Here is a 25,172-nt window from a genome sequence, read left to right on the forward strand (position 1 = left end):
CTAGAGGAAGCACGAGAGCAGAGAATGAGCTATTTACATAGATTACTTTTAGCCTAAGCACTGTCAGCTTCCCCACCCTACTTCTGCCGTTTACCACCAGGCTAGTGGATTTCTTGGCTCAGATGAAAGTGTTTAGACAACTAATCAGATGTCTGTTTCCCAGGTCCTGCTTTCTCGAAAACGTCACGTCAAACAAGAGCATCTGAAGGGCGAGTGTGTACTCTCTTAGGAGTGGTAGGCGATCCCACAGCCAATCCCAGAATCGACGACATCCACGCTCACGGTTCCCCCAACCCGGTTAGAAAGTCAGGCTGTGACAGCAGTGAGCGGATGGAGCCTCGTCTGTAACAGGCACTGCTAGTGTACATGGAGATGGTGTGCTTATCCTGAGAATGTGAATGTCGTGGTCCGAAACTTAGGGACCCCAGGGTCATGAGTGGGTCCTGTGCCCTCTGGTTGTTTAGTTTTCAACATTCTTTTTTTTTTTTAATTTCCTTTTTTCCTTTTTTTTTTTTTAAGGCTTGTTATGATTGCAGCATTAATGAGAAACAATGCTGAGATCATTTCTGCCAAGGAAGGCCTGCCTCTGTGATGAGTAGCAGCAGAGACCATAATTAAGATAGCGCAGTGGAAAAAGCATGGGGTTGGTGCAAGTCTGGTGTGGCCAGAGTGTGTGGGCTCAGCATCAATCTAAGGATTCGGCAAGGACACCTTCTTTGACTCCTTTCTGCTACTTAGAACAACTGCAAGTTATTTGTTGCTTTGTTATATGAGAATGTAAGTTCCGGAAAGGTAGACTATTGATCTTTTCCCACAGCCTTCCCTAGCGTCTAGAACACAGCATTCTGGTGTCTTGAACACTGCCTGGTCCATATTAGTTCCTAATTAAAAATTTGCATTAACTAAATGAAGCAACTCATTTGAGTCTCCTGGTCTTCCCAATGTTCAGGGCCTATCTGAATGGTCCTTACCCTGCTGTGAACCTGTGTAGTTGATGTATTTGTGCTTCAGGATGCCAAGTGCCCCCTGCCTACCTCCCAAAAAGAGCTTACATGCCTCCAGGAATCAGGGCAAGAGCACCCTAGGAACCAGATGGTGAACTCTAAGTTTGACCTCTTTCCTACCTGCTCTCCTATAACATCTTTGTCTGACCAAAAGCTAAAGAAGAAAGTTTCCAGAAGAATTTTTTTCTTGGCAATGCCAGTTAGGTAGGTAAGTCACCAAAACATGATCAGAAAAACAAAAACAAAAACAAACTGAACTCAACCTACATTAAAAAAAAAACCCAAAAACCTAAATTAAAGAAAAGCAACACGTGGAAGTGGAAACGAAGGGAAGCGATGGGCTGCCGGGTCCTCTGTGAGTTAGCGCTTCTGGGTGAGGAAGGGGGCGCGGGTTTAGTGATGCAGAGAGGCTGATGGGAAAGGGCGGAGCTGTAGGGGTGAAGATGGCGGAGGACCCAGCTCTTCTTCTCTCTCTTGTACCAACTCTGTGTACGCCGAGGCTGGTGGCTCTGTGCCGTCCCTCTCGGGGACAGCTAGTGCCTCTGCAGCACAGCCTCAGGCTATGGACGCTCTGCTGGAGTAGAAGTCGGGGACCGGAAGCCCAGTGTGAAGCGTGACCTGGGGGAGGAAACTGTAAGCTATGCGGGGCACCGTGCTTACCCTTGCCTCGTCACAGTGCAGTTTGTGTGCCCCCAGTTCTGCAAGGGCCCACTCACTTCTCTTGAACATCTATCCTAGAAGACATTAAAGGGACTTCTAGCAGGATTTCGCGGTGGTAAGACTGTGGACACCATGGTGGGCCTCCAAACCCAGGAGAGACCCAGTTTTTAGAAAGAGGATTCTGGGTGACTGCGTTTCTTAGGGCTGAAGACAGGCCACTCATCTGCGGGTAGCCAAACCTTTTGTCTACACGCAGTGACCACTGCCAGAGACCAGATTAGCTTGCCCGTGGGTTTCAGCCGTGCACAAGCCATGCCATCCGGTTGGCACGAAGGACTTTCACAGGAAGAAACACGGGCACTTAGGCTATTTTGCCACATTCTGGTTAACCTCAAACTATGGTGGAGAGCTATGGGAAAAGACTGGAAGCATTTCCTAAACATGGCCACTTCTCCATTCTTGTCCATACCATTCCTGGCAAGAGTCTTTGTCTAAAGGCACTAGAAGATCCTTAAAAAGCCTGAAGCATGACTAGTGTGATAACCTTTGGAAGGGAAATGACTGAAGAGGTGGAAAACTTTGAATGAGGTTGGTTGGGTTTTTTTCTTCTTAGATTCACTTCTATACTAATTTGTGGTTTTCTGTCTTCTGAGGTGCAGGCTGGCCTCTGAAGGATTAGATTCCAGCCCCTCCCTCAGACAATCCCACCTACTTGCAGGAAGCCAGAAAGCAGGTGTTTCCAGACTGTAAGCAGTTTTACTGTATATAATCATAGACAGTAATTAATTTAAAAGAGTTTAAATACTGTGGCTGTAGCTGGGGCCCGGATTCTCTACAAGGTTTCAATCGTCAAGTCCTCTTTTAAGGCTATTGAGATATATGCTGTGTAGTGGGAGGCCCGACTCAGGAGGACAGTGAAGCCCCAGATTCTAACAGTGGTTGGCAAGGCGTTACCCACACTCCCTGAATGCTCTGAAACCCTCCTCAATTGCTCCCTGCCCCGGCCCACTAGCCTCTTTGCCCTTCTCAGCCCACCCAAAGCCCCTCATGCCTTAGCCACATCTACGTTTGGGCTATGTTTTCTGTTTGGAAAGCTCTGCACAGCCTGCTGCCCACCCTCCTCGAGGACTCACCTAAGCAGGACCGCAGCCATTTGACAGCATTGCTTAAGGCCATGGCTGGTTAGCGTATCCGCAGCCCTGTCTAACCCCTTACTTCACTCTGACCTTCTAACATACTGTATAAACAGCACCATTCTGGGTAGTGGTTACCATCCGTGACTATACATAAGCTCGGGAAGGTGAGACTTGTATCTGTCCCACTGATGGATATCAAATATTTACAATAGAGCCTGGCTTGTTAACGAGGCCCTGCAGCTATCCACTGAATAAAGGGGAAAGAAAACCTGGTGTTCTCTCTCTGCAGCAAACTGCAAACTTGTAGGCAGGGCCCATGCTTCCCAGCCCACAGCTCAAGGCAGAGTGAATGATGGTAGTGCCACTCCCACCTCTAACATGGGTCTAACGGTCACTTTCCTGGGCATTCCTAGGAGTCATCTCGATGGCTTTCGTGCCAGTCTGTTGAAATCATTCAATTCTACTTAGAGATGAAACTAGAGCAGAATATGAGTAGACAGGGTAGAGAAGGCTTTTGTCTCCCGTGCGTGGCAGATACACGGAAAGGGGTCTGTCTGCAGGTGTGGAGTCCTGTCTCACCCTGCACCTCGCATCAGCTTCCCTCCTGTAGCTGGGGGATTTTACTGGCCCCCCGGGCAGACTTTGAAGTAGCGGCCTTTACAAGCCCTTGGTCCCAGGGTCCAGGTTCTTACCTGCACGTTCCTGTTCAGGCTGACAGCAGGAAAGAAGAGGCCTTCCACGTTCTCAAATGCTATGGGGCCTTGCTGCTCATTGTTGATGAAAAACGTTAGCGTCTTTCTGTTCAAGTCGAGCAGGACCCCGATGGTGGCTCCTTTTGTGATCCCTCCTTCAGTTCTGTGGGAAAGGGGAAAAAACAGAGGCTCATCTGCTTGCTGGCATTCGGAAGGTCTCTCCATGTTTGGTTTATTTTTTTATTTTTGCTTTTCAAGTACTGGGGTTTCACGGATGATAGGCAGCTGCTCTGCCACTGGGTTTTACACCCAGCCCTCCTTTTTACTTTTTATTTGGGTCTTTCCAAATAGTCCAGGCTAGCCTTGTTTCACCACAGTGCAGGAAAGGCTTAAACTAGCAATCCTCCTGCCTCTACCTCCCAAGAAGTGGTTATAGGCCTGTCCCACCAGGCCCAACCAAACCAGAATATTGTAACCTATTTACATCTTCCTTCCTTGCTCAGCCTTTTTATATAGTTTTACTCTAAGCACCTTTTTCACATACAACTTTGAAGCATTAGATACACCATATACTATTTATATACTGTGTATCTGTGCTTTATGTATGAAAATATGTTTTACAGTTTTTTTTTTTTTTTGCTCCCTCAGATTCCCCCTCCCCTGCAGAGAGAGCCATCCCTCATGGCAGCCCCGTGGTTACTGTGCCTTGCTGAGAGCAAACTGGTACATATGGAATCTCTGCTTCTGAGCTACAGCAGAATAAAACAATGCTGGAGACTGGGCCAGAGAAGCCTCTCGGCTACCACGGTGCAGCAGCTAGGCTGTGCACCTTTCATATGCTGGGTGAATTTAACAGCATTTGATACAAAATGGCTTAATCTGAAAGTCAAAATAAAGAAGCACTTAGGCCAGATCCAGAACATATGCCAAAGATGCTGGACTTTCCGCTCTCCATGTAGTGAAACCCACTCTGGGAAGATGCTAATCTTAAACAAAGACATTAGAGTCTCTCTGTAAAATGGCAGCATTGGAAGAGATATTTTCCTGAGACATAATTGCTCTGCAGGGAATGTAGTGATTTCTGGAGACCCAAGTACAAACATCGTCTTACAAAGAACCACGTCTTCTGCTGCAACTGATGGCGTCACAGAATGACGTTAGGTAGGGATGGCCAGGCCTGTCTTCCCTCCTCAGTTTGGGACCCAGCAAAACTGAACTTTGTCTCAGCAGGGCACAGACATTTAATAAGCACCACCCCTTTCTCCTGCATGCAGAGGACACACTGGACACCGGCACAGACAGGCTGACAAACTGAGTCTTGCTATTTGCAAGTTGGTCAGCGACAGCACAAGTGGCATGCAGCTTGCATGCAGGCAGACGTGTTCAGCTTCTGGAATGTGCTTTCCTGCATCGTGTGATGGTGGTGCTCTTATTTACCCCTTCATCCCCAAATCGAGAGGCTAAATGCAAGTGCAAGGGTGATGGCGTCAGGAATCTAGTGACAGAGCCCCCCAGAATGTGAATCACTGAAGATAACCCTATCTCTATCCACTTGGGTTTGATACCAAGATGAAATGCTCTGTGTGCTTGCTTCAAGGGACAAGACATCTGGGAATGGAGCTGGACAGAGAATGTCCGAGGGCCGGGAAGTGCTAGGAGTCTCCTGGCTAGCAAAGGGTCAGGGGCAGGCTGACAGGAGAAGCTGAAATAGTGAAGTCATTATTCTGCCCCTGCTGCGCCTGCTTTCCCTTTGATCTCACTGAACATAACTGGATTTTTCTTCCAGAGACACCAAAGAGAAAGCACCCTGGAGGGAATGTTTGAGAAGAAGAGAGACCGGTGTCACGAAAAGACACTTTTGGCCCAGAAAATATGAGTAAAACACATTCGAAGAGAACACTAACAGACGAAAAGGGAAGTTATAAGATGTATTGAGTTAAAGCTGTCTGTCTTGGTGCTAAGAGGACATTACTTAAGGACATAACTTTGTTCCCTTTCTTCAGTAAACCGGGTGCTGTAATTCACACAATTACAAGGGAGCTCCTTTGGCTTAAAGCTGTCCGGAATGGCGTCCCTAACACCAACTTTAGTCAGTGGCGTCTATTCCGAGAAGCAGTTTTGGTAGGAATGACAACAGTGACTTCCAATGTCAGGTATTTTTGCATATCTCAGGTAGTCTTCAGACCTCTCCTGCATGGAAGCGTATTATTATACGAATCTGAAGGATTGACAAACTGGGTTTCAGAAAGAAAAGAAAAAGAAGTATCTTGGCCCCTGACAATTTTCCTGGTAAGTTCTAGATCTGGATTTTTGAGCCCTGGGTTGTTTGTCTATTACAGATATGCCCAGGCGTTGTCTTCTGTGACCTGGGTGGAACTTAACAATGAAGGGCCAATGGGAGGGCACTCAACCCTGTCCCTATGCAACGTGGAAAACAGTGGCATGGACTGGGCTGAGAGATGACTCAGCACCGAGCCTCGTGCTCGGGGAAGACCACCTGTCCTGTTTCTGAATGCTGTCTATGCAATAGGGCTGTTGAACTAGGCTCTCCCTCTCGAGCCCAAGCCACCATGAAGAAGGCTTGGTGTGGGGCTGTGGGGTACCTGTTGGTGTGCGAGTTGTTGTGCATGAACCAGCTCCGGTTATTGTCCACATACATTGCCCAAGCCTTGTCGTCCTTTCCTAACATCACATCCTTCATCACGTCAATGCGAGCCACGCCGAATGCCGGGTCGGGGTGGTTGTCATAGCGGTCTACCGTTAGCTCCCAGTAGTGGACCCCTTTCGAGAAGCCGGTTTTCCCCAGCACCACCCGGTCATCGTAGCTACTGCACGTCACCGTCAGGTTGTCATTGGAGAAGATGATGTCGGAGTGTGCCGAGCCGGGGTCAAAGGCAAACCAAGCCACTGGGAACGACAGAAGGGAAGTGAGTCATTAGTGGCACCTGAGCACTGTAGAGTGCTTCTGGGCGGTGTGGAGCGTGGCGTCACGGTTCTCATGCTGGCCATGCAGGAGGGAGGTGTTTGGGGCCAGGGTCACCCTACGTGAGCAGATGGGGCCCATCCTGGGAGCTGATACTCTGCTCCAGGAATGGACAGAGGATAGACGACCGATGGAGCAGGGGTTACCTGGCTTAGACTGCACTCCCAGCCAGCTGATCCGGGAGTGAGGTCATCAAGTGCCTTCACCTGGTGACTGGCAGAACAGTGCACCAGAGACATAAAGGGTGAGGGGTGTGCTAGGATGCCTGTGCAACCCTGAGGCAGGGAGGTTAGAGCTATAGTCCTGGATGGAGGAGGGATAAAGCATACCACGTGAAATCAGGAAGTGCGCTGAGGCAGAAGTGCTGGAAAGCCCCCCCCCCCGCCACTCTTGTACCTGCTCAGAAGCCTTGACGCTACAAAGCAACATAAACTAATTTTCACGTGCGATGGGGACTTGGGTGTAGGACAGATCGCTTCCTTTACACTTTATAGGTAAGCGTTACTCCTAAAACTGGCCTGTGATAGACATCACAGAAGCAGTTTAGACACTGGGTGCAGAGAGGACGAGGTTTTGCTACACATGGCTGCACCCCAGTTTCTACATGTGGCCCACACAGAGCAGCCTGCAGAGGTGAGGGTGCTGCTGTGCTGAGCCTGCAGCCACCTCCCATGCACTTCCTCTCTGCTCTCTGTGGGAGAATAACGTTATTCCATACCTGCCAGCAGCTTCTTAATGTCAACTGGTGTCATCCCAGTGAAAGGCATGGGGGAGAGAAATAGGAAGCAAAAGTGACATCGATAAGAAAGCATGTTTCTTCTGATAGACTAATACCAACAAGGGCTCCACTGAGAACATTACACACACAGTAACAGCCGGCCTGCCTCGTGCTCTACTGACATCCAGGGCTCATAAAGAATGTTTTGCATTAATGCAGAAGAAAAGGGGGCGGGAGTTGAGGAATAACATTAAAAAAAAAAAAAAAAAAGACAGGCATTTTTTTTTTTCTAAGAAATTGAGAAACTTCTAATGGAGTTAGAATGACATTTGGAGAATTTTATTGACATGACAAAGCCACCACAATTTATTTTGCAAAGGAAATTGAGCATAGCGGTCAAACAGGCAGAAGGTAACAATTACAGTAGGTATACTTGCCTAATTGAGAGTAAGATGCAGACTGTGTCTCAAAATTGCATCCTATAAAAAGATACTACACATCAAGACTACGAAGTGACAATCAGGTTGATAAAAATTATTTGCATTCATTTAGAAAGCACCAATTGAATGTAGTCTCCAAGAGGCCTGATTCATGAAAAATGACAAAATATTTCCAAAAAACCAAAGCCCTTTTTATGTTTCTTTTCTTTGCTGGGTATAAATAGCTTTTGTGCTCTTTTTCAAACAAAAAGTTCATCTTTTTTACATCCTGACAAAAGCTTTGTCCAATTGACCGTAAATATTGCAGTTCGAATTCTCATTATCTTCCCAGTTCAGTTTTACAGTAATACTTGCAAACTGAGGAGGTCGACTCTTTTTAAAGATGAGGAAAAACCCAATAGAAGTGGAAGAAATCTGCAGGCAGGGATAAGTCTGCTCTGTGTCAATAGTTTTCGGATTGCCCTCATTTGCGGGGATGAGTCCAAGGCAAATGTAAAGATGTGTGGAGTCTGGTGCACTTGAACAATTCATAATTAACAATGGCATAAACTGAGTGTTACAAAAACAAAGATACTTGTTTTCCTTCTCAGCTTGCTTTGCTACAACAGCTCTTCTCACCAGAGGGATGGGAGGAAGGCTGATAGGAATCTTTGGGGGAAAGAATCATGTAGGTTTTTTTTTTTTTTTTCTAATTTAGTATTGTCTTTATAAGCTCGTTTCTAAAATAATTGGAGGGATAAGGTGCTGGCTTGAAAGAATTGTATAAGAATTAAGAAGGCAGCTTGATATGAAAGAGGACCTAGTTAGCAAATTTAAATATCATGACCTTCTTCTTGCTTAGCTTACTTTATTCTGGGATACATTCATTTTCTTCCAGCTCATGGTTGGTTTTTTATGTTTAATTTCTGCCAACTGTCTTTTCGATTCTCCCTTATGAACTGGAGCACAGTAAGTATGGAATATAAAGAATTTTAAATTTCATTTCTAGGTTTGGAAGTAAATTTGTGAAATCTAAATAGGGCTTTCAAGATTTTTTAAATGAATCATGCCTTGTGGAGTCTTTAAAAAAAAACAAACAAATATTCTGAACACTTTTCTCACTAATTTAAACACAACATCATACATTTAAGATTCAATGATACAACTAGAACAAGGCTATTAAATACAACTACCAAACACCCAGACCCCACATTTCATTTTATTCTTGAGACAATATACATTACAAAGACTGTAACAGTATTTTGATACATTAGAGACAAGCAAAGGGCTCCATAACAAAGCATGGGGAAAAGCCAGGTGTGCACAGAAAAAACAAGGAGAAATGTAAAACACAAGAAAAAAAAATGTCACTTTTCAAGGGAGCTTGAAGTCCCTGCATCCTTTTTGCACTGTCATGCTGTGGACTTCTTCATTCCAGGATGTGGGATGAGCCAAAGGAACAAAACAAAACCCAAAAGAAATGCTTGGAAACGTGAGATGTGCGTCATGTGTATCCATGATTACAATATAGTCCTGAAGAGATCAGACAGGTCTGCAGTTTAGGAATTTGAAGATTCTGTTTGCCAGACAGAGCTCACTGCAAAGTAACAGGAGTCTAGCTTCCCTGGAATCAACCGTAAGCCCTGCTGCATCTTGGCTGTGAGCAGCTTCCTGAGGCCACATATTTTGACTACAGGATCTCTGGCCATTGGCATCATGACTGAATGGTTTTTAATTTAACTAACAGTGGTCCCTGCGCTGTGCTAGGAAAGTGACCTGCTGTGAGCCTGCAGTCCTACCGGTACCGTGTTCTGCAGGCTCTGCTTTTCCTGCTTTGTAGGATGTATTCGGCATGCTTTTGCTTTTAGTTTTGTTTTCATTGGTAAAGATCTCTTGAGTCTATGTTTAATCAGACCACCCCAGGCTGGATGCACTGATCCAGACTCCCAGACACAGCTGGTTTCCTGGATGCAGAAGGCCGCAAACCTCCACACCATTGCCACGGCCTCTACTTAGCCAGTACCTGTGCCGTGCTATGCCACTACATGTGATGACCAGGTTTCCCATGGTGGTACCAGTTGATGCAAAAAGAACAACTTCCTGCATCCTGTCCCAACGCCATCACACATGGACCCACACATGGACCACAGTCCTGGGGTGGGTTGTTCCACCACACAAACAAGAATGCCGGGAAAGGAAGCTCCTTCAGCCAGATGCTCCCCACAGTGGAAGCCACAGACACAGACGCTGGTCATCCCTCAGCACGCACACAAATGGCAAGAACAACACAGGTGTTTCAGAGATGCCTCCAAGACACAGAGATGAAGAGAAAGATCTGACAGCTCAGCTCACCCGGTGTATTGAGAGACTGTAAAGAAGAATGCAAGCTCAGCTGGTGGGGTGAGGATCGGAAATCAAAGTAGGATCTCCCGGGGAAGCTGGGTTGTAGATTAAGGGTGGAGGAGAAAGGGCTCATTCTACGGAGCGGCAGTCTTTCCGAAGGCACTGGAAAAGGGAGGGTCTGTTCTTCTGAATCTGTGTCTAAATGCAAGATCAACGCAAACCGGAGATCAGAAACCTGCTGGCTGCCCTTGCCAGGCTCCCAAAGACCTAAGCAAGCAAGCAAGCGTTCACACAACTCTTCCTCAGCCCTGCGGCACCACCCATAGGTGTCAGCAAGATGGTGTGTCTGAGGCTGGGTTCCTAATAGCTCAGGACCCAGACAACTGTGCCAACACCACTGACAATCATTTTGTAGTTCCCTCTAACTTTTAGTAATAGAAAAGCACAAAGGAGGGTTTCCTTTGCGAAGGGAAATGAACTGAGTGAGACTTGTAGGTACCCTTTGCCCATTGATAAGAAAACCAACACCTCTTTTTGCGTCAGCTGTTCCTCAGATTACTGTGCATAACAATGGTTTCTTACGGGGTTTCTGTTTGGGAGGTGATAACTTTTTGAAACTGGAATGTTTCTCTTTTCCTCTACCAGTGTGTCTCCCCCATTTCTAGAGGGACAAGATTATTTTAATCCTAGGACACTCAAGACGTGATCTTTGCATAGAGGGAGAGGCACAGCGCTTTCTAGGAAGACAGGCCTGCCGGGCACCTGGGGAATAAGACCTCTCTCCGCTTCTGAGTTATTCTCGTTTCCTATGGACCTTATTTAACTCTCTCATAACGGATAGGATTCAGGCAGAGGGAAGGCGCAGAGGTATCAAGTGTCTGTTTCTTTTCAGAAACTCAAGTGAGGAGTTGAGTTGTCACTATTGTACTCAAGCGAGGACTCACTCACCAGCTGGATATTTTGTTTATTTGTGCCCTACTGCTTCATCTGATGTACACACGGATGCCAGAGGAGGGCATCAGGTCCCAGTATAGATGGTTGTGAGCCACCGTGTGGGTTCTGGGAATTGAACACCAGCTGGATATTTTGTTTATTTGTGCCCTACTGCTTCATCTGATGTACACACGGATGCCAGAGGAGGGCATCAGGTCCCAGTATAGATGGTTGTGAGCCACCGTGTGGGTTCTGGGAATTGAACTCAGGTCCCCTGGAAGAGCAGCCAGTTTTCTTAGCCACTGAGCCATCTCTCCAGCCCCTCAAGCTCAGTTTAATAGTGAAAACACCAGAAGTGCAGATGGCATTTCAGGCTCCCGACTCCCAAGGAAACATTTTCTCATTGGAAAGAGAATTTTGTTATGGTGGCCAGTGGGAATTCCTGGGGCTTGTTTAATCCTGTTTGCAGCTTGTGTTTGTACAGCCCCTTCTGATCAAAACACTGCACTGTACAGGTTCAGGCAAAAGCATGTGCGTGTGTGTGTATGTGAGCAAGTTCATGAATGCATGTGTGTGAGTGTGTGTAGTGAGAAAGAGTGCGTGCATGTGTGTGCATATGCATGTATGAGGGCACATTAGAGCCTGTGTGCATGTGCAAGTGCATGTGTGAATGTGTGTGTGTGTGTGTGTGTGTGTGTGTGTGTGTGAATGCATGTGCATCTATGTAGAGCATAATCCTATCTGGAGACCTCATAGGAAACGCTTCCACAAGTGTCAGTACTTCAAGGAAGAAGCCTCATTTTCATTTCTGGACTCACAACATGTTAGCCTTTCAGACTTTAGTCTTATCCCGAGGGAAGATTTGATTTTTCTATAAACCAAATAATCAGAGAAAAGGATACGAGGCTAAGGCTTTATAGCCCCAAGAAGAATAATATACTGAAGGTTCCATTTAAACTTCGTATGGTTGTGGTGGCTTGGCATGTATGACCATTTCTTTGCTCAGATAGAATAAAACTACTATTCTTCGCATCTATTTATTTGTGTGTGTGTCTGTGTGTGTGTCTGTGTGTGTGTTTGTGTGTGTGTATGCACACTCAAGAGCCACAGCACATGAGCAGAGGTCAGAGGACAACCTGCAGGAGTTAGTTGTCTGTTCTGTGGTTTCTAGGGACTGAACTCGGATCACTAGAGTTGACGGTAGGTGCTGCCATCTGCTGGGCTGTCTCACTGGCCCTACAGTAATGTTATAATCAACTTAAAATGTAACTAACTTATATTTCAAAAGATTTGAAATGTAGCCACACAGAGCCCACCCAACCTTTTTAGTTTGAGAAGCCACTGTATTGATGTTGGTATACTGTTTCAAATTCACAAGAATTTGCTTGAAAATGTATCTTTTACCAGATGTGGCAATTCATTATACTGCAGATACGCATTGCCTTGAAAATTAAGGTAAGATGATGTTTGGAGTATACTGAATCTCTAAGCAGTGATCTGAACACCCATAGAGAGATGTGTACCATACCCATAATTTGAGGATCAGACCCAAACCTGTCAGAAGGATCACTCACCCTTTTCATTCTCAGTGCCAGGAACTCTGGGGCGGGGGCCAAGTGTAGCCACGGATATTCCTGGAACTAGTTACTGGGGGATAGGACAGTTTTTTCCTATTCTTTATTGTATATTGATTGATTGCCTATCAATAAGCCCTATTTTCCTTACTCTTGGACTTGCCCTCTTCTCAGACAGAGGTTCAACAACGGTCCTGTCTCTGTTTTTGACCTGTGACCTTTCATGCCCTACCATATGGGCTTTTCCCTCATTTTTTCTCCCCAAGCAAAATGAAGCAAAACAAACCCCACAAAATCAAACCTACCTTGCTATGAGGATTTTCCAAACAAATGAGAGGAGAGAGAAAAAGATAATTTCCACCCAATTCCAGTCAGACTAACAGGCGAGCCTCCCTCTAGGCCTCTCTTACACGGTGCGTTTGATCAGATGTCTACAGGGCATTTAGACCACTCATTATGATTTTACACCACAGGAGTCTTGGTGGTTAGACACTTAGAACCATCTGAGGAGGAGCCATCAAGCTTCCCCTAGAGCATTCTTCTCCAGTCAGCACCTTGCATTTGGGGTTACTGATTTTAAGATGCAGATAAACTTAGTTCAGGCTCCACTCACCAGGTACTGTCCAGGGCTAAATGGAACAGACCGCTAGTTCTGCAAGCACTTGACATCAGTCATCAGTCCTCATTAAATCATTCTAGTTCTGAGCTAAATTGATATCTGTCACCACTTTCACACACACAGATTGTCTTTCTGGTCATGCTCCTCTGGACAAGTTCAAAGGCATAAGTACAGCATGGCAAGATGGAGAATGGTATTATCACCTCCTGGTTTAACCAAAGCATCTTTAACTCACAGTGAACATAAATGGCAGCTGCCGCCGTGTGTATTCAGTGTTATACTTTGAGATACAGGAAGAAACAAGTCCTGCTTCCTCCCCTCCTCTTTCAAACACAAACTGTTGAGCTCAATAGCCTTCAGAAAAGGCTCCTCTTCAGAGAAGGCTCCTCGGCTGTTAACATTCTATTCCCAAGTTGAGGAAAAATGAGGTGTTTAGTTTTGTTTTCCAGAATACAGGATAGGAAGCTAACCTCCCTGATGATCATCATCACGGTTATCTGACAATCACCAGGGGAAGACGGGGCATCTTAGGATGTTGCTACTACCTCATCATGCGCATCACATCCATAGTCCTGCCTGGATGAACTTTACTGAGTAAGAGCAGTTTAGTGGGGAAGACCAGCAGAAAACTGTCCTCACGGCTGGAGGTGGAGATTGCACTCGTGTGTGTGTGTGTGTGTGTGTGTGTGTGTGTGTGTGTGTGTAAAGCATGTGATATTCATGTGTGTGTGTGTCCTAAGGCAAGAAGACAACTGTAGATTGCATTCCTCAGGCACCACCTGCCTTGTATTTTGAGGCAAGGTCTCTCATTTACTTGGAGTTTGCCCATTAGGCTAGTCTGGCCAGGTAGCCTATCTTTCTCTCCCTGGTGCTGGAATCACAAGCACTATCACCCAGCTTTTGTTCCCCCTTCCCTAACTTGGGTTCTGGATCAAATCAGGTACAGGGTAAGCACTTTACTGACTGAGCCATCTCCTCAGCCTCACTCATATTGCTAAGTCCAGGAGGAGAACTGTATTCAAACGCAACCTGCCCATTCACACTGTCCATCAACTGTCAGGACTGCTGGTTTCCTCCTGTTCTTCCCTAGGCCTCTTTCCCTTCCTACTGGGCTCTGGAATGGAGACCCTGGTAATGGCGGGGGCTCTGCTCTAAAGAAGCAATGAAAATTTACCAAAACCAAGATCCACCAGGGACTGTGTGTGTTCTTTACTGACTCCTGGGATCAAGAAGAAAAGATCTAGGCGTAGCCTGTGTATGTCATCTCTACTTTATTTGTTCATTGTCTGACAATTACTCTAAATGGTTGGCTATAATTGTATGACATTTGGCTATAAAAATTAATCAAGAGAAAATGTGTCAATCATTATCAGTAAGTTTTATACTTCTGGGGGGAGTAGCATTTTTTTTTATTACTAAGCATTTCTAAATACGCGAAAACTTAAAACATTAAGTACTAGAAGATGCAGAATAATTTGTCCATGTAGCTGATCCCATCATTAAAATGTGTTGGTGTCTATGCCATGTGTGAAAATGCCCACAGAGGCCAGAAGGGGACACTAGATTCCATGAAGCCAGAGTTACAGGTGGTTGTGGGCAGCTTAACATGGGTTCTCGGAAATGGGGCCCTCTGCAAGGGCAGCAAATGCTCTTAAGCACTCAGTCGTCTCTCTAGCCTGATAAATTGTGGTCTTTAATATGCTATTTGGGGACTCAAAGGGAAGGGGGGAGCGACTGAAGCTTCTTATGCAACGTTCACTGATTCCTCTTCCACCGCCTCCTGGTGGAAGCCCTGGGTGTCTTCCTGTCTGGCAGGCGCAGCTTTGAAACTGAGCAGCCATCAGGCTACATACAGCAAAGGAGAGACACCACCCAGAGCTACAGGAGCAGCATGAAGGATGAGTGTAAACGGCTGCGCTGTAAACCAGCTGTTAAATGCTGTGTTCTCTCTGCTCTCGTTGGGAAGGTTTTAAAAAGAAACAAGGAAGTGGGTGAAGAAGGAGACTGTTTTCTCCAACGATCAATCAGGCAGCTGAAGTCACAATTATGTCCAACTGGTGTATAATTTATAACAAAAGGCGGCATCTTAAGCTTTCTTAAGAGTGGTGATAATTGCTATTGAGTAGTAAGAAACAAATCTGTTTTGAAAACCTCCTTTAGAAAAGAATGAGCCGGCTTCTGGCATCCTGTGGATGGTGGCATACTTCCTGGCCCAATCCTCCACTCCAAATTAGAACATCATGGCGTTATTTATGAGCAGCTCTCATCAGGGGACCTGGTAATTCCTATACTGTAATTAGACACAAACACCCCCAAAGGGCCAAAGAACGCATTCTCCGGATCTACAGAGAGGGCTGTAGATCCAATTCAGTCTTAAGAAAAAAATTTAGGAAATTTCTTGAGATGCTGCATGTTGTCCAAATTAAAAGGACAAAACATGCTTCTCTTCCGGGCTCTGAAAGTTATCATTACCTTTCTATGTGGTAAGATTTATCCACATTTGTTCAAGTACAATTTACCTACCTGGAGGATCTTGTCCTAGGAATGAATGTTCTAACTAAGTTAGTTTTAGAAAAGCAGGGACAAAGTAGAGGCAAGGAAAAAAAAAAAAACACATTCAGAAGAGTGTTTTTCCATAGATGATAATTCTCCAAATATCTAAGTTAGCACTGAATATTCAGCATTACAGACATAACCTGTAGACCCACTGAGGCCTGAGAGGAGACAGGGTGGCCTCTGGCTTCTGACCTACACTCAGTACATAGTAACAGTGCTTACAGCCACACTGAAGAGAGACCCCGGAAGCACTACTTAGGAACTTAAAGTTCCGTGGCTTTACATATGGGAGAACTGACGCCTAGAAAGGCTTACAGACACATCAAAGTCACGTGCTCCGCTGTGGTGGGACTGGAGATAGAGTGGCAAGATCAGGTTTTGTCCTGGTGGATAAAATTGGAGAATGACAAAGCTATTTTTTATAAATGTCTTGTAAGTGTACAGAAAGGCCAGGTTTATGCCATGGGCCATGGAGTGCCTTCTGATGGCATAAGGGCTCATCTAGGCTTGAGGTGATGATTTAGCACCAACCACAGATGCTATGCTGCATTCAGGATGAACCTTTTAGTCTCTAAATAGTCACTGGGCAGCAGTGGCCAGGAACTGAAAGGCAAGTGTGCCTCTAGCCCCTGGGATTCTGGCCACAGAAGTAGGTGACTGCAGTGTCCCTTGACATTGTTTTTCCTGAGGGGGTCTCATCCTCACAAGGTTACGATTTCTCTGGGAGGGCGGAATCTCAGCACACTAGGATTTTAAAAAGAAGTACATAGGTTCACCTAGATTAGCTCTATAAAGAGATTCTAGACATGGACCTGAGGCCATTTTCTATTCAGATAGACGGAGGCGGAGTCTGCCCACCCCACTCAGTGTTTCAGGGTGGTTTCCATTGATGTGTGGGAGAAAAAGCTATTACCATGGAAAGGACAGTGACTCAGCGTCTGTTCACGTAGGTTCTAGAAAGGAGGCTGCTGTGGACACCCCACCAAGACTTCCTGAGAACACTTTTCTTCCATGCCCAGGGCCCACAGCTGGTTTTAGGGCTGCATGCATGTAAAACATGGCTCTCTCACACCTCTCTCTACTTTCCTTCCTAAGATGAGATCTGGAGGGCTGGAAAGCTTTTCTTAACCCAAAGCTCTGTGATGGTTTCAGTCTAAGCTGGCTTCTGGCTGAAGACTTCATCTGGAGTAGCTTTTGAGAACGCCATAAATCTCTGGCATTCTTTCTCTTCGCCAATCAGTTACCATCACCTCCTGCCTAGAGCATCTGCAGTAACACTTGGGGAAAAGGGACTCCAGGCCAGCGGTTCTCGACCTGTGAGTCGGGACTCCTCCGAGGGCTTGAACTATCAGATGTTTACATTATGATTCATAACTGCAGCAAAACTACAGTTATGAAATAGCAACAAAATTTATGGTTGGGGTCTTCACGACATGAGGAACTATATTAAAGGGTTGCAGCGCTGGGAAGGTTGAGAACCTCTGCCCTAGGCTAAGTACTTGCCTGGGGTGGGGCTGGAGGACATACGGAGATCCCTGGCTGCAGGCTTAGGTATGCTGGAGAGGAAGCCCTCTTTACAAAGAGGATACATTCTTTTTGACAAACGTCTGTCGCGACTCTGGAGACGCCAGCTTTCTATTTCTGGCTAGCGGAACAGACAAGGTCACTCTCTGAGAAGCTTCGTGTTGGAAGGATGTGTTTACACACTGGGCAGACTCAGGGTACCTTTCTTTCTCTGTCCAGAGGCGAAAGCAAAGGACGCTTTTCTAACATGAGAGCCTGTGCGCTATGCCAGGTGTCTGAAAGAGCCAGGTCTGAAGTGTTACTTTACTTCTCAAAGGCTTACTTCCCCCATATGAGGTAGGGTAAGAGCTTCCTTACGAGGTGTGGTAGATGGATTAGTGGTCCATCCCCAAATGCCCACATCTGAATCCCCAGAGACCTCTGAGTGCGTTAGCCTTTAGAGGGAAAGGCACGCTGCAGCTATTCCATTAAGGTCCCTGAGGTATGGAGACTATCTTGGGCTGCCCACGTGGGACCACAGAAATCACGAGGGGCCTTACATAAGGAAGGCAGAGTCAAAAGGAGGCCAGAAGATGCTATGCTGCTAGATCTTAAGATAGAGGAAAGGGCCGTGAGCCAAGAAAGGCAGGTGGCTGCTAGAAGCTGGAAAGAAGATAGATGTTTTCCTAGAATGTCCTAAAGGGACCCAGTCCTGCTGACACCTCCCTGGCACCCCAGTTGGATCTGGGTCTCAAGAAGTCTAAGGAGACACATTTGGGCTGTTTTACACCAATAAATTTGTGGTAGCTTGTTAAAACAGCAGACAACTCATATATTCGGCGAATGAGGACTGTTGCCTCAGCAGAAAGTGTGTATGTGTGTGTCTGTATGTATGTGTGCGTGTGTGTGTGTGTAGACATCACAGGTACAGAGATGTACTACAGACTGTAGTCTGCTTCACTGCCTTGGGGGTGTATTTTTTTTACACTGTATGTCTTTATAGTGAAACATAGAACAAATAGGTGTGTGTGTATACGTGTGTGTATGAGTGTGCATGCGTGTTTGCATGTGTGTACATGTATGCGCATGCATGTGGAGGCCAGAGGTGGGCATGCGTTTATATTTTCAGACAGGGTCTCTCAATGAACTGGGAGCCCATTAACTGGCTTGGCCAGCCAGCAAGCCTGAGGGATCTGCATGCCTGCCGTCTTGCATCATGCTTGCTGGCATGCGCCACTGAGCCCCGTTCTTTATGTGGGTGCTGGGAACCTGATCCAGGTCTTCATGCTTGTACAACACAGGCTTTACCAGCTGAGCCGCCTCCTAGCCACACAGTGGATGGCTCTCACACGACTTCTCTATGATATTTCCTCATCCCCCAAATATTTTCTGACTCTCACGTAACTGTCATTCTTCATGGAGGTTTTTGATGGACAGTAAAGAAAGTTCTCAGTGGCTTGGCACAGATGAGGTAAGGTCTGAGGTGGTAGTTTTTTGGGTGGCTTGTTTTGTTTGCATTTGCTACATGGTGTGATGCTACAAGCCTTCTGAAATATGCCTGGAGCCCACTGGGGGCTCTGGGGGATGTGCTGACTTTCAAAGGCTTTAGATGGAAATCTTTCCAAAATGCACCACGTGTTTTTTAAATTTTCATGAAGGCAAGATCTGGTGGGGTTGTGCCTTTTTTTTCAACTCTTCTGGTTATCTTTCTCCTTGCTTAATGCCCTCAGTAACCTCAACTTCTGCAACAATTTCCCATCTCTTTTTCATACATATGTATGTACATACATATATGTATATATGCATACGTGTGTGTTTGTGTGTGTGTGTTTGAGGCAGGATTTCATGTAGCACAGGCTTACTTAACTCACCCTGTGTCCAAGGAAGATCATTATCCCTTAATTCTCACGCTTTCCCCTCCAAGTACTGGGATTACAGGTCTGTGCCACCACGACTGGCTCCTAGCCTTTTCTCTCAGGTGCTGCTGGGGTCTTAGCAGTGAGTAAATGAAACTGGGCCCCTAGGAATCGATGAGCCTAGACTTTGCGTGTTTTCCTCCTGCTAACCAGAGGCCATCCTTCTCTCTTCATCGTTTCAAGATGGCACTCACACCTGAAGGGCAGTCAGCTTAAAAAGAGGTGTAGCATCGCCCTCAGATTGGGGCAAGCTGCTAGGAAGTGTGCAGAAGAGCAGCCAGGCCCCCAAACTCCAGGGAGAGAGCTGTACCTTGTGCTATCCCTGTGAACGGAGCTAAGCTGGTACCCGACATAACTGAGATGCTCAGCTAGTTAGAGCTTTGGAGTGATCAGTGTACTGTCCTATCAAGTAGACATAAATAGTACAGTACAGTTACTGCCTCATGCAATTGTGTCTGCTTGGACTTCTCACCGTCTACATCTTTTCTGAGAAGTCCTCCTTAACCAGCCCCCCAACACACACACACACACACACACACACACACACACACACACACACACGCGCGCATACACACACACACATGCACACACACACACACACACATGCACACACACACGCATGCACACACACACACACCGTTGCAATGTGTTGTAACTTATTTCATGTGGCTATTAGGTATGAAACAATCACAGTAGTAATTGTATAAACACGTAAGGTCAAATTCTTTTAGAAACACATTTATTTTTAGAAGCGACTACCTGCTACTTTTGAAATTAAACCTTAAGGTAGTAGAATTTCGGTGATATGACGCTCTGGAATATCTACCCCTTCCTGACATACAGTCTATCTGGAAAGTAATTTGGGAACACAGTTAAGGGCCTCAGAAATGCCCAGCGGTACTTTTCTACACCCAGGAACCTGTCCGGATGAGCCTTCCACACAGATGCCATAGTTAAAGAGCAGCTTTTGGGTAGAGGTCCTAACCCTGAACTTTCCTCTGGGGGACAATCGCAGGACAGCATGCCTCCCCTGGGAGACTGCCAGATGTGAGTGCTAAGAGCTCCCAGGCCGTGAGAGGCTCAACAGAGCAGAGTCCAAGGGAGCCTCTCCTTAGGGGCAGCTCACAGAGTCCAAGACAGCCTCTCCTCAGGGCCAGCTCACGGCCCCAGGAGTATCCCCTCGGCCTCCCCAGATCATGACAGACAAGCAGGAGGTGCTGCTCTCTCAGCTGGGCAGAGGGGAATCATGGGAGAATAGACAGGAGGGTTCTCGCCAGCTCTCAGCCTCACCTGATTGTTTTTTTGGGGGGGGGTTCAGTCTGACGCTCAGAATGAGCCTCAGAGCACACTGTGCTAAGAAGGCTGAGTTACGTAATGGCTTCAGAACTCCTTTGCAGATGGCTTCAAAGGCAGTATGTAGCCAGGGGTAGCTCCCTGACAAAACAACTATACACAACACAAAGCGGATGGGCCTTATTTTAATATTTCATTAAAATTCTTCGAATATTTTATCTTTCATTTATTTAATGATTCAATCATTTGTTTATGGTGTGGGGAGGCACAGACGTGCCTGTGTGGACAGAAGACAACTTTCCAGAGTTGGTTCTCTCCTCCATATGGGCCCAGAAGACTGAATTCTGGGAGTCAGACCAGAGGGCAAGGGCCTTTTTCTGTTGAGCTACCCTGTCAGAATTTAATTTCATTAAATTCATAGTTGCTTGTGTTTACCTTTCTTCTTAAGTCGGGAGAGTTTAGTTCAGATCTGGGACAGGCTTCACCAATATGTCAATCCTGGACACATCCCAGAAATCTGCTTTTAGTGGCCTAACCTAGCTTGAACCTATGTAATACTGCATTTTCCTTTGGCTAAGATCATTGTGTATTGTTTCTGGACCGATTTTCTTATGTATACATTATTTTCTTTCTTTTGAAGCTATGTGTGTGTCTCTTGAAGACCCACCTCCATTACCAGCCTCTAAGCCCCACACAGCAAGGGAACAGGGGCGCCACAATTTCTACCTGCTGTGGGCACTTACCAAATACTCTCTGATTGACAGACAGACAGAAACACTTGACTTTGGGGCGGTGATGATCAGGATTCCTAACAATGCACACATTTGATGCCCCTGTGTGATGTCACCTCCAGGCCAGCAGAAGGTTTGTGACAGAGTAGGAGTGACAAGTGACTTAAACCACATACTACATATATGTCATTAACTCGGACTTGCTGTCACATATGAAATGAAGCCTTCTGAGATACAGACCTTTTGTTCTGAAGTCTGGAAGGAGGTCGATTCTTGCTACAAAGAATGTGAAAGACTCTATCACAGCCAAAAGCTAGGAGGAACCACCCAGCCACCCCAAGCCAACAAAACAGAACAAACAGCAGCAGCAACCTCTACAGTAAACTTCCCAGAAACTGTAGAAACAATGGGATAAAGTACAAGAGCAGCAGATTCCTGAAATAGCTATTATGGCATTGTCTCATTGATTTCTAGAAAACCAAGAAGGATATAACGAGGTGGGTTTTCTCTATTGTAACAGACTGATAGAGTCCCCTCACTTGCTGAATCTCATGTCACTACTTCAAGGAGGGAGAACAAATAGAACAAACCAAAGTATGGAGAAAGAATGTGTGTGAACTTTATTTCATCATGAGTGAATCACTCGTGGGCGGTAACACAGAACACTGAGATCTACATGGGGATCGGGGTTGACTCATAGTCACATACATACCTTATATTTGCACATAATATATATAAAATTCATGGAGGAATGGGTTTCTACAATACAGTTTCTTTGTTCGTAGAGAACGTGTTCCGTTAGTTTCACTTAGAAAATGACCCCCAATTCTGTAACTGTGGTACCGGGGATCGCAGGTCCATATCCTGTAACTAATAATAGACACCGGTATCTCGTGAACATTGAAAGAGACTAAGAAATGACACCTTCCTGTAGGACGAAAGGACAGACAGAAGGACTCAGGTTGTTAGTGCCTGATTTGAGTGTAATAATCTTGAGTTCTATAGTCTAGTTCAAAGAGAAACAGTTTTCATACAGTTCCGTTGACAAATATTAGTAACACGGCCACCGTTTCTCCCTGCTCTGCTGCCATGAGCTTCCCACTTCATCAAACCACCATCAGTGCACCAGGGACAAGTGGCCAGCACCAGCTAGGGCTTCTGCATTGATTTTAGAAAGAACTCATAGAAGCCCTTGGCCTTTAGTACGCTATTTCGGGAAAAGCAGCAACAGCTCTCAAGCTGGTAGGTCATCCCAGAAGAAAGTTGCTAAAATGTTAAGTCTGGGGAGGGAGCTAGATGTCACAGCACTGTCGCCTCTGAGGACAGGTCATGTGAGTGTTTCACCCTTAACAAACCTCTTCCTTGAAAAGCTTCACTTTTTTTTTTTTTCACGGCTATGGGTCTTTCACCTTCACTGTGCGATTCAGTTGTGCTTGTTTTGAACCATGTGGAGCGTTTTAGGGGTGGCTGCCACGTGCTGAGGCTTGTGGAAGGTAGGAGAGACTCCCACCGTTCTTTTAGCTAATGTCTTGGACTTGGACACATTCAACACCAGAGATTAGTTGTGGAGAATGCCAGTGGGGAAGGAGGTGACTTCCATGATTAAAACAACACCCAAAAGTCTCAGAATGCTTTGGTACCAGTCACACATACCCTTCTTAGGTCTACTGTCATGTGCTCCCGCTGCTTGTAAAATAAAAAAAGACATTAATGGCTCAGAGGTTATTCCAGGTCATCAGGTGCACACCTCTTCTAGATGGATCGTCTCTGATGACCAGAATGTCGATAGGACAACCAAGAACCAAATGTCCTCTAGAGAGACAACACTGTACGGTGGCCCTGGGCAGCCTACCCCCCCACCCCCACCCCCCGAGGGACTAGCAAAGACCCACATGGCGAGATAAAGCAGAGTTGCCGGCCTCTTCCTGTTTGGTGCCCACAGGAAATCTCAGTCCTCGTGCTGATGGCCTGGTCTTTGGGCAGGAAAGGAAGCAGTCCAAGCTGGTTAAGCCAGATGCTGGTCAACAGGCTCTAACACCCCACACCCACGGGAAACATGTTCAAGTCACACAGAGCTACAGCTGGAAAGACTCTACATTCCAGCCCTGCCAGGAGCAAGCCAGAGCTACAAAGACATGGAGAATCATTTGGGGGTGAAAGTGGCCACTGAGGTGGCTTGGTGGAGACGGGGAGCCTGCTCTAGGGCCTAAGAACCTCCATCTTAGACACCAGGGGCACATTCGGGCTTTCACACGTTCAGCTTCTTCCATTGCAGCTTAGAGTGTTAGCAAAGGAAGCCATTGGAACGGCTGATGTGGGACCTCTGGTTTCCTTATATCCACATCTCACGGGCCTTCTAAAGGCAGGAGAGGGACAGCGGCTCTGGGGCCGGAGACAGTGCAAGTCATGGAAAAACTTGAGGGCTGTGGCACTGATGGGGTTACCTCCAGGCTGCCAGCCACATTAGACGCCACGTAGTTCCCGCTCTGAGGGATACTGCTGAAGGGCCTTACCCTCGGACGTCTGGAGGACCAGTGTCTTGCTGTAGGGGCTGACTCCCGTTTTGTTGAAGGCCTTAACCCGAGCATTGTATGTGCTGTTGAAGTGAAGGCCGTCCACCGTGCACATTGTCTCTTTCCCGACATAGACCTCCTGTCAACGGAAAACAGGACACCACTTACCGAATCTCATGGGGGAACAGGAAGGGAAGTGATGATCAGTGGTTAGGAGCACAACTTTGGTATCTGCCTGATCCAGGCTTGAATCTATGGGCTGTTTATTGGGCTGTTTAAATGTGTTGCTTAAAGCTTCAGTTACCTAATCTATAAAACAGGGACATTGATACCTATTTTTCAAGATGGGTTTCAGGGCAATCTAACTTTATATAGGTAGTTATTAGAGTTTAAAGGTGCTCATTAGCTTAATAGTGATCAGCTGCTAGGATTTTAGAACGTCTTATTGAGAGTTTGTGGTTAGGATTAGGCTTATTTCTGATGTTCGTAGAGACTGTGACGCCAGTCTCCTTCACTGTGGTTTGTCTAAAGCACATCGAAAGACATGAAAACATCAGTAAGCTGTGTTTCTAACTTCAGGAACTGGCACAAGGATTACATGCAAAGCCACCGAGATGGAGGCTCGCACCACAAGGGGAGGAAGGAAGAATGATATTTCAAAGGCTTAAAATAAAGCCTGGCATAATGCATTTTCCACATAGGTTGGGCCTTTGCTTCTCTCCTCGGCTGCACACTTTGCAAAGTTATGCTGATATAATAAGTGAGATCATCTGCATTTGAAACATGGCTTTAAAGTGGCAGCTCTCTGCTTGTGGTCTTGGATTACCCACGGACTAACTCTTTATGGCTGCAGCAGTTAGCAAAACCTGCATACTGCACACTCTCTATTCTGGGATTCTGAACATTTGTGCATATGAATTACCTGTGAGCCGTATTACAATACATTTTTTGTTCCCTGTAGGTCCCTGAGGTAGGGTCTGAGATTTTGCATTTTTATCAAGTCCCCAGGTAAAGCCAGCGCTGGGTAACTAGATGGGTCTTTGAAGGAGTCATGTCCTAATACAAGGGTGACCGTTTCTTATGGTGGCTGTGGAGTAAGCGGAAGGGACCCAGATGTGAGAGCCATGGTTTGACTAGCAGGAACCAGGGGCTGACTACTTTTAACCCTGAGTCTTAAGGAGAAAGGAGCCAGCTGGTGCTGACTCCGAGTGTAATGTCTGTGAAAGGATAACTGGAAAAGAAATTTAGCTGGGAGGAAATGAGTGGTTTACTTTAAATGTTAAGTTTAGGCTGGTTTCAATGTGTCAAAGTAGAAATTTCTCCACAGGTAGAATGGCCTGACTATCAGACAAAAGGTGCAGACGAAAGAGAGAAACAGGGAAGTGCTCATGAGGTTTAAAGTAGCAGGGAGAACAAGAGACCCTGGAATGACAATAACCTATGATGATATCCAGATATGATGATGGGAGCAGCTGTTTTAGGGAATGAGGGAAACAAGGAGAAAAACAATAATAAAGAGAAAAGAAAGGCCCAGACAATGAAACAAGAACTGACAAACTAAGGCAAGGATTGGCTTAAG

General features: G+C 46.1%; 1 protein-coding gene and 1 long non-coding RNA gene across 18 annotated transcripts in view; one reads left to right on the plus strand and one right to left on the minus strand.

The window, feature by feature from the left end:
* Window positions 1-473: 473 nt before the first annotated feature.
* The window catches only part of Trim9 (tripartite motif containing 9), a 98,402-nt gene continuing 73,703 nt past the window's right edge, over window positions 474-25,172 (minus strand). For 2 of the 17 annotated variants that reach the window (XM_060387609.1, XM_060387601.1), the window contains exons 7-14: window positions 23,594-23,732; window positions 22,734-22,766; window positions 9,965-10,153; window positions 7,631-7,672; window positions 7,194-7,217; window positions 6,096-6,399; window positions 3,493-3,655; window positions 474-1,622 (exon numbers count right to left, since the gene is read on the minus strand). In XM_060387609.1, the coding sequence (XP_060243592.1) occupies window positions 1,560-1,622; window positions 3,493-3,655; window positions 6,096-6,399; window positions 7,194-7,217; window positions 7,631-7,672; window positions 9,965-10,153; window positions 22,734-22,766; window positions 23,594-23,732 (957 nt within the window). In that variant the 3' untranslated portion in view covers window positions 474-1,559. The remainder of the gene's footprint in view (window positions 1,623-3,492; window positions 3,656-6,095; window positions 6,400-7,193; window positions 7,218-7,630; window positions 7,673-9,964; window positions 10,154-22,733; window positions 22,767-23,593; window positions 23,733-25,172) is intronic. The other 15 variants (XM_060387605.1, XM_060387604.1, XM_060387617.1 and 12 more) reach the window with 13 other exon arrangements.
* LOC132655245 (uncharacterized) overlaps window positions 4,856-25,172 on the plus strand; it is a 31,630-nt gene continuing 11,313 nt past the window's right edge. Inside the window, exon 1 of the long non-coding RNA XR_009592985.1 lies at window positions 4,856-5,781. This is a non-coding gene — a long non-coding RNA (uncharacterized LOC132655245). The remainder of the gene's footprint in view (window positions 5,782-25,172) is intronic.

The sequence above is a fragment of the Meriones unguiculatus genome, chromosome 7 (genome assembly GCF_030254825.1).
Source record: "Meriones unguiculatus strain TT.TT164.6M chromosome 7, Bangor_MerUng_6.1, whole genome shotgun sequence".
Lineage (NCBI taxonomy): Eukaryota > Metazoa > Chordata > Mammalia > Rodentia > Muridae > Meriones > Meriones unguiculatus.